Source organism: Perca fluviatilis, chromosome 2 (genome assembly GCF_010015445.1).
Source record: "Perca fluviatilis chromosome 2, GENO_Pfluv_1.0, whole genome shotgun sequence".
NCBI classification, from domain to species: domain Eukaryota; kingdom Metazoa; phylum Chordata; class Actinopteri; order Perciformes; family Percidae; genus Perca; species Perca fluviatilis.
In genome coordinates this window covers 21,109,441-21,118,924 of record NC_053113.1, presented here as the reverse complement: position 1 = coordinate 21,118,924, position 9,484 = coordinate 21,109,441, and the positions used below count along the sequence as shown (strand labels likewise).

Here is a 9,484-nt window from a genome sequence, read left to right as displayed (position 1 = left end):
CAGCTATTTCAAGCAGAAGTCCACGCCCTCAACGCTTCTGTGAGGAGTTTGTCTTTGAAAATCCTTCGCTAATGTCTGTCCAAAAATACAGCTTGTACCATTTAAAGGGGTGATAGAATGCAAAACCGATTTTACCCTGTCATAGTTGAATAACGACAGTTCGGTGGGTAAATAGGACATACATAGAAGCTCAAAGTCCCACTGACACCCCTTTACTAGGAAAATTTCATATTTTGAAACTGCCGCTGAAAACGGGCGAATCCCAACAAAGCTGGAAGTTGACGTCAACCTCCCAAAAACCAGAACCTTTGTCAGCCCATGGGTGTTGTCAGTACCCGATCCGTTCCACCTGCACAATCCGTTCTGCGCATGTGCAAGATGACACGTATGCCATGACGTAGGCGCAGATGATAATGCTGCGTTCATTCCACCACCACCTTGGAATAACGGCACCGCTTCCACCTGCACTATCCGTTCTGCGCATGCGCAAGATGTTCACACGCTAGCCTCCAGCTAACGTTAGTTAGCTAATAGCTAATTCGGCGGACCGCTAGGTGATTATAGCGGTAGCTAACGGTTAATACGGAGCCTCCCCCGGGAAGCTAACGCTAGTTTAGCTAACTGTTAATTCGGCGGACTGCTAGGTGATTATAGCGGTCTGCCGTTAGCCTCCACCGGGAAGCTAACGTTAGTTTAGCTAACGGTTAATTTGGCTAACCGCTAGCTGATTGCAGCGGTCTGCCGTTAGCCTCCACAGTTAAGCTAACGTTAGTTTAGCTAACAGCTAATTCGGCTAACCGCTAGCTTAGACAGCATGTAAACTTTAAAAGACCCTCAAAATAAAACTTGAAAATAAACGTTAACATATATAACAGCTGTTACGTCAGTTCTACTTTACTTGTGCTCATTTAAAATACAATCACTCAATACTTGTCTTTGTTATTACTGTCATGTCTTAATTTAGCTGTAGCCTGCTTTTCCCATTAAGTTTGACTTAACGTTATTTTAGACTGAATCTAGCTGCAGAAACAACGTAACCAGTGGGGCGGTGCCTGTTATTTCGAGGTGGCCTGAACGCAGCATTATCATCTGCGACTACGTCATGGCATACGTGTCATCTTGCACATGCGCAGAACGGATTGTGCAGGTGGAACGGATCGGGTACTGACCATATGTCAATGGTACTGACAGGTGTATTAAGAGAACGGTCACGCCCCAACATTTACATAGGCTACACAACTGACCTGAGATCAGGTAGTCTTCAGAATCTAGGTCGCGCATATCTCTGCTATTCCATTACAAAATTCACTTCTGAAACTTTTTTATGCGAGAAATCAACTATGTAAGGCTCAAATATGGGCCACTTTACAAAAATGGATGGCTAATTGCAAATTTTGTCCAACTGTGTGTCGGAATTCAGCGCCGGTGCTGCCTGTGTTGCTGCCTCGCCGCCCAACCTGCCTTCCTTCACACACCCCGGCCTGCTCTGAGGTACTTGGAGCTCCGTCACGACTGGCAGCCCACAGCACTCCATACCCGCGCAAAGTCACCGGTTTTTGGATAATGGACTACTAAACGCTGGTGCTCTGACAGAGCTCCAGGGCTTGCAGCTCCCCTCTTCCTGCTAGCTAAATGCCGGTGTATGTGAGTGAGAGCGCGGTCAGCGAGCTTGTTACGCCAGCAATCTGTTACCACAGGTTCCAGTTAATCTTTTAATGTGTGTAATTATAATGTGTTGAGTTATTTAAACAAACTATTGGGGAAATAAACGCCGCTTGTCCGCGAGTCTCACTGATAGAGCCTGCGGCTGGATGTAGCTCTATCAATGAGAGCTAGCTAGCCTCCTCTGAGAATTCCTCTGGAATTCACAAATATTCATTATCTTGAAATCGGACACCGTTATTAGCTTTATAAAACCTTTAGGGAGATGTTGTGGCGTGACGAAATTCAAACTGTAAATATACTCAAATTAAGGCGAAAAGGAAGCTAACTATCCGTGATTTGTAGCTAGGATTGAAGGGACAGTCACAGCTAACGAAACACCTAGCTAGTCTTCACAAATATTCATTAACTTGAAATCGGACACCGTTGTTAGCTTTATAAGACATATAGTTAGATTTTGTGTAAGTGGCGTGACGAAATTCAAACTGTAAATATAATCGAATTAAGGCGAAAAGGAAGCTAACTATCCGTGGTTTGTAGCTACACATAGCTAGGATTGAAGGGACAGTCGCAGCTAACGAAACACTTTGTCTTCACAAATATTCATTAAATTGAAATCGGACACCGTTGTTAGGTTTATAAGACATATATTTAGATGTTGTGTAAGTAGCGTGACGAAATTCAAACTCTAAATATAATCGAATTAAGGCGAAAAGGAAGCTAACTATCCGTGGTTTGTAGCTACACATAGCTAAGATTGAAGGGACAGTCGCAGCTAACGAAACACTTTGTCTTCACAAATATTCATTAACTTGAAATCAGACACAGTTGTTAGCTTTATAAGACCTTTAATTAGATTTTGTATAAGTGGCGTGACATGTGTCTAACATGTGGTAACAGATTGCTGGTGTAACAAGCTCGCTGACGGCGCTCTCACTCTCACACAACGGGCCATTTAGCTAGCAGGAAGAGGGGAGTTGAAGGCCCTGGAGCTCTGTCAGGGCAGCGGTGTTGGTAGTCCCTGCTGTGGGCTGCAGCCGTGACCGAGCTCCAAGTACCTCATAGCAGGCCCGGGTCTGTGAAGGAAGGCAGGCGGTGCGAAGAGGCAGCACCGGGCGGCTGAACTCCGACACACAGTCTTACCAAATTTGCAATTAGCCATCAATTTTCGTAAAACGGCCCATATTTGGGCTTTATATAGTTGATTTCCTCGCTTAAAAAGTATCAGAAGTGAATTTAATAACGAAATAGCCCGATAAACAATGTATAACTTTGCAGTGTCTGAAATATGAGAGTCTCCCATGTGTTTCTATGTAGTTTGCTCAAACCAATCAGCGCGTAGCTCATTCTGAATATTCATGAGCATACCATATTTGGAAGAAAAGCTCTTGTTCCAAATAGAGCCATATTCACAGGGTAGTTAAGGGCCTAATAAAATATCATTCGGGCAATTTTCAGCCCAACCAATGTTACATACCCCATTAGGAGACCTTAAGGAACAGTGTAAAATACCCTATATAATCATTCTATCACCCCTTTAAATTAAAATACATACCACACACAGTGTTGCTTAGAACAGCAACATATTCACATACTAAACCTTCACAGGTAAAAGCAACAGACTATTACTATTAAACTTATTAAAAAAAATTATAAAATCAAATTTCGGACTAAACTTAGCACAATAAAAAACATACTGTACATGCAGTGAGCAAACTAAGACATATACACTGTATGATGTGTAGGAGAATATTATCAGTATTGGAACAAATACAAATACATACAATTTGCAGGTCACTTTCTGGAATAAAGCCTGAGGGCTTCTCTTTGGACTCTCTGCTGTGATGTTCATGGGGATGTCCAGAACCACATGACTGATGATGGTTGTGTATCAATATAAACTAGCCTCTTTTGTAAATAGTCTTTGATACTTGTTATTTAGGAACTGTAGTTCTGGTTACAATATTATTAAATGGTAAATCTAGGACACATATAATTTGCCTGTGTTCTAGCGGTTTGTAATACGACGCTCGTTTTGGATGGTCAAAAAATGTTTTTCCGTTCTCCCTCCTTCACAAGGAGAAGTAGATATAAAGATGGTCCCAATCTAAAAACAAATAAATAAAAGAAAATGCGAGAGGACCTCTGTCAAATCGCTCTGTACCCAATCAATTTGGAAACAGGATCTAACCGACCCTTGAGCAGCTTTGTGGCATTTCAGCCTGAGCTTTTCAGGTTATCCAGTAACTTTTTTTAATAGACAGGTTGTTGCCAAATTGCCAATATTGTCCATCTCCTCTACTTTCTCTGGGATTGTTCCTTCATATTTCTATAGATCTTCCTCTGAGCTGGAGGAGCTGGGCAGAAGAACACACTCCTGTCTCCTGCCCCTTTTTCGTCTCCTGTTTGCAATTCGTAGCCTCCTGCGGATCACATCTAGAGGAGACACAGAGACACACACACACACACACACACACACACACACACACACACACACACACACACACACACACACACACACACACACACACACACACACACACACACACACACACACACACACACACACACACACACACACACACAAAAACAATTAAACTGCTTAAGAGTATAAACAAAGGCACCTCATTCCCTTCACCGAAGAGGTTATGTGTATGGTTCATACTGTCTGTGTTAATTAGCAGGAGCTCTAAAAAACTACTTGAGAGACCTCGCTAAAATTAGCTGCGGTTAAAGTACAGAGTGAGGACTAACCGATTTGTTACCTTACCGTGATCAATCCGGCTAACAGGATTGGTCAGAATCACCAGCTCACTGGTGATTGTCCACCTACCTGCCACACTGTCGTAGTCCTGTCGTGGGTCGTGCCAGTAAAGGCTGGGCGTGGTCCTCCAGTGGCGGTACAGGCGTGTGTGAAGCACTGACAGGGTCAGGAGAATCAGCAGGAAGCCCAGCGCTGCTGCCGCCCACGCTCCCTCGTCTGTCCTGGGGGTCCTCGGCAACCCTTTATTCACGAGAGCGGCTGAGGCCTCGTTGCATTCACAGTGTTCGGCTCCTCTGCAGCTGACGCAGTCGTGGCTGTTGGGCAGGGAAGTGGCTGGCTGCGGGTTCTGGTGCTGTTGTGGCTGAGGCGGAGACTCTGATTGGGATTTGGAAACCGAACCAAAGCCAATCTTTTCACTTTTGTGCTGAGAGTGCGTGTCACCGTGCGTTTGCTTACGTTCCAACTCTCTCTCTTTAACGTTTACCACGTCATTGGCCTTCATTGTGCCGTCTGCTGTGTTGCCTTTATCAAAGTTTTTCTCTTCAGAGATTTTCTCTTTCAGGCTGTGTCTAACAGAGTCATTGTCCCTCTGCTTGGCTGAGTCTATACCTTCATCTTTGGAACCGAGGACCCTGGCTTCGGGCCTCGCGCTATCATTATGTTCACTGTTCACACCGTCTGCATGAACATCCAACCCAGCAGAGGGGTTTGGGTTTCTGAGGTCAGACATATTTGACTCCAGAGGAGCTGTGGGCGTTGGTTTAAGGCTCCGTTTTGTACTCTGGATCTTAGATTGAGAAGGAGCTTCCCTGGGACCTGGAGGATCTGAGAGAGTCCTGTTCCCTGGAAGAGAACCTGCTGATGGTCCAAGCGTACCGTTGTAGTTCTGGAAGTTCCCCGTCCTGCCGCTGGTGGTTCTGGTGGTCTGGTGTGTTGTTGTGTTTTGTCTCTCATTCTCATCCTTAACATTCTGCTGTTTTTCTCTAATGGCAGCTCTCATCTGCCTCCTTTTTCCTTCTTCTTTCATTTGTCTCAAGCGTTCCTTCTTCCCGTTGGACTCTAGCTCTTTGTCCGTCGCGCCATTCAGCAGAGAAGAGATGGTCTGCTCGCAGCATCGCCTCAGAGACTGGGGATTTACATTTACAACAACAGCTACTGAGAGACACATACAAGAGTGCGGACATTACTCTTTTATGCTGCTTTTATTGCAGCACATTTCAAATTACAGATAATTAACACCATGTAAATATACTAAATGAGCACGTCACGTCTCCGAACCTTCATTTTTGCGGAGCGTTCCTCTGGATGTGCATGTTGCTGCTCGGCTGACCAGGTTAACAGCAGGTTGTACTTGCTGCTCTGGCTCACACCACCAAACTGTTTTGTTGCGTTTGTTGTGGTCTCCAGCCAATCACAGACGTCTGAAGAGGCCACAGTGGACAGCTCCAAGGTGTGACCCCATGACACCAAGGCTACCGGCTGAACACAAAGCAAACAGTAAATACAAACTCTCCCTCTCTGTCTTCAATGTCCTTAGAAATGGTGACAGGGACAAAAAGGCTCCCTATATTACTGCTGCGCCTCAAATAGTGGTGTTCACACTTACATATAGGTTGTTATAAAACACTTTAATGTGGCCTGGTCTGTCATCAGAATCAGAAAGGGGTTTATTACCAGGTAAGTTTTCACACACAATGAATTACCTTGGAGTTTGGTGCATGCAATTCAATTCAATTTTATTTATAGATTCAAATCATAACAGAAATTATCGCAAGACACTTTCCAGATAGAGTCTAGACCACACTCTATAATTTACAGAGACTAAACAATTCCCCCATGAGCATGCATTTGGTGAGAAGAAGTAGAAAAATGACCATAGACATATGAAAAAGATGTACAAGTACGATAACCAAATATGTAAAGTAAAATTTGAATTGGAAAGCTGTACAGTTTTGTGAGGAATGTGCACACATACATTAAGAGAGAGTGTGCAAACAATCACAGTTTAGGCCGAATAGGTTATTTGTGAAAGAAGTATTGAGTTACATCTTCAGTTTTGCTCAGGTGTTAAAATGAACAAAGACATCATCAAAGTATGCAAAGTTCAAAATATTTAAACAGGTGAACAGACGATATAAAGAAGTATTGAGATTCTACTCTCCCTTACTACGTTTGGTGGGTTAGAGAACAGAGAGAGCGCTTGTCTCACCATGTCTTCATTGAGCTGTGGATGTGAGGTAATAATGTAGTCTGGCAGACATGAGCGGGCCAGGACAGACAGAAGTAGACGCTCATGGAGGGGCGCACAGGGATGGTAGAGCAAAACAGGTGCTCCGTGCTAGAAAAAAACAACACAAACACACATGTGACTATGCTTGTCCACATCCTCTACCATTACCACAGAGGTTCCACCGATTTGGCTTACACCAAACTTTGATACAATTATGACACGGTAACTAAGACTAAGCGCTTGCAATACTGATAATATTATATTCCCTCCTTGTCTGTTAATGCATTTCAGCTATCAAGGATTCCTTAGGGAAAATATCTGGGTTCCTTTGTGGAGAATCACCAACTAACGTGTTAAAACATGCTGCACTGTCCAGTATATTCTGGTATTATGGTCTAGAATTAAACACCCATTAATAAAAATCCCAGACCATTACTGTTAGTTAAATCCCAGACATGCCATCACTGTTTGTTAAGTCCCAGACATGTCTTTACTGTTTTTTAAATCCATGACATACCATTACTGTTTGCGAATGTGATTGTTGGCAGACTTCCCTTTTTGACTCTTAATTTATGTTGCAAAAAACTAAAATAAAGATTCTGTTTGATGTTTGTTTTTTCTGGTTTAAACACAGATTTCTACATTGGGAAATAATCCAGAAGAATGTAGGGAAATCACTGACCCAGATGACCACTGAACTCCTCTATGCATCTATCAACTCCATTTGTCAAAACTACGGTATCCTAAGGAAAATAAACAAGGCATTCAATGTCAACATACAAAAATGCACCACTATACCATGTTAACTGTTAACTATCTTGTCACTTCAAAAGGACTAACTGGAGTTACTACAAAAACTGACAGACTCTTCACTGATGCCCTAAACACAAATGTCTATTACTGTAATTAAATGTGCTAAGCAGATAAAGTGATTAAATTGTTGTGAGACTGGAGACAGAACACCCAAGACATGTTTGATGTTGCAACTTACGTGCAAGTTATTGAGCCACCGTTGAGGAGGACAGTACAAGTACTCTCCACACTCTGCCCTTACTGGTCTGTACGCTCCACTACAACACACACACAGACACAACAACTTAATATCCTCAATACCCCTTACATACATGACAATGATAACTTTATTGCAGTATTACAAAGCACAGAAACCAAGAGTGGAAACTAAAAATAAAGACACAATTGTGAGTTTTTGTGACTAAAGGTGTCCATATTAATATGTGTGCATGTGTCAGTGTCTCCTAATTTGTGTTAGGCCATCTCTTACCCACCTCTTGAGAGCATAATGCATTATATGTCTGTCCAAACAGCCTTACCTGTTGGGAATGGTATGGTTGTAGGAAATAGATGTATCCATGCAGATCTGCCTGGCTGGCTGCAGTGAAAGGAAATCTCGCCAAATTATTTTTTATCGCTTAATCTCTATGTTACACCCAGTCACCAGTCACCCAAGACAAACACTTAGCAGCTGTTCAGTTTACACCCATTTGTCGTTGACAACAGTAACGCAACAAGGAAGATGTTTTAGTTAACTCAAACCGAGACCACAACTTACACATTTCAATATATCATCAAACACTCTTTGTAAACAGGGCAATGCTTTTGGTTCATTTCATGCATTATTTTGAATTTAGATTTTGAATTTGAATTTGGATGTGTGTTCACTGAGTGCTATCCCGTTGTGCTTTGATTTTTAAGAAATAGCCCTTAGTGTATATGGGTCAAAGGTTGGGTAAAACGCAAATAAAATGCTTGGTAAAGTGCTTACTCACCACAGGATCATACACTGTGTCAATACTGGGACGTCTCTGTAGATAAGAGAGACACTGGTTAAACCACTGATGGAGCAACCTGAACAAACAATGTAGGTTTATGAGCTGATTTACACTACTGGCAGTGCCAATAAGGATATACCACAACCATTACTGCCAGTTGTATACCTGAGGAGACTCTGGCCAAGTAGTAGACCCTGGACAGTCCCAATAAACAGCATCCGCAGGCAGGTCCCTATCCAAAGACAGCTATCACACACACACGCACGCACGCACGCACGCGAAATGTGAGTGCATGTTAACGGCTATAATGACTTAATACTGTTCACGTTACAGCAGACACACAGCAACAGAGTTTAAAGTTATATAAATTGCAAGTAACCTTTCCATTGTCACATCCCAGCGGTCCCAGAGACTCGGAGACACCGTACCGACCCAAAGTGACCCAGAGTGCGGCCAACACAGTCACTGTCAGCGGCGGGGACGTCGTTTGGCTCGGCATGGTCACTCAATTGTGACCAGACAGACGCACATTTAGATGGCTGCCATAGATTCCCTTTGGTCCTCAAGCTAGAGCGACAAACATAAAGTTATCTAAACTCATGAGGGAGGCTCGGTTAGTTAATGCGAAATAAGGTAGAAAGTGTTGTATGCTTCCATAACTTCTTCGCCAGTGTACGATACATATGTCAAGTTAGTCACAATTGTTGAAAGATAACGTACGTTTTCCTTATGCAAATTTCAAAATATAAATTTTCAATTTAAGTAGTTAATTTAAATATTTAATATATTAGTATCTTATGTTTCTCTATTACATCTAATGAGACATCTACGTATTTCATATGCTATTTTGTAGTTCTGTACGATCCCATGTTTGTTGTTTTTTTGGATTTTTCATTGAAATTGTAACATCCTTACTTTTATTTTGATAATAAAATCCCATTTCCGAAATTGCGCTGACTTTACTCAGCTGTCAAACTATGGAAGCTGGAAAGGAACAAAAAAATCGAAGTAGAATATTATGCTACCCAGTGGTTTGAA

General features: G+C 42.5%; 1 protein-coding gene across 1 annotated transcript; it reads right to left on the bottom strand.

Annotated features, from left to right (window-relative positions):
• Nucleotides 1–3,125: 3,125 nt before the first annotated feature.
• Nucleotides 3,126–9,147, bottom strand: tp53i13 (tumor protein p53 inducible protein 13). The gene is made up of 9 exons (XM_039823831.1): nt 8,826–9,147; nt 8,612–8,692; nt 8,444–8,479; nt 7,988–8,046; nt 7,648–7,726; nt 6,636–6,764; nt 5,705–5,905; nt 4,496–5,552; nt 3,126–4,098 (listed from the first exon to the last, which is right to left on the bottom strand). The coding sequence occupies exons 1-9, from the start codon at nt 8,943–8,945 to the stop codon at nt 3,992–3,994; spliced, it is 1,869 nt and encodes a 622-aa protein (XP_039679765.1). The 5' UTR covers nt 8,946–9,147; the 3' UTR covers nt 3,126–3,991.
• Between the last annotated feature and the right edge of the window lie 337 nt (nt 9,148–9,484).

What these genes read in the sequence shown, in the direction of transcription:
- tp53i13 (XM_039823831.1), bottom strand. Translation starts at nt 8,945, where the DNA reads ATGCCGAGCCAAACGACGTCCCCGCCGCTGACAGTGACTGTGTTGGCC. An exon ending in TGGGATGTGACAATGGAAAG is followed by an intron (nt 8,693 to 8,825) that starts GTTACTTGCAAT and finishes TGTGTGTGATAG; the next exon opens with CTGTCTTTGGATAGGGACCT. An exon ending in CTTGGCCAGAGTCTCCTCAG is followed by an intron (nt 8,480 to 8,611) that starts GTATACAACTGG and finishes TCTTATCTACAG; the next exon opens with AGACGTCCCAGTATTGACAC.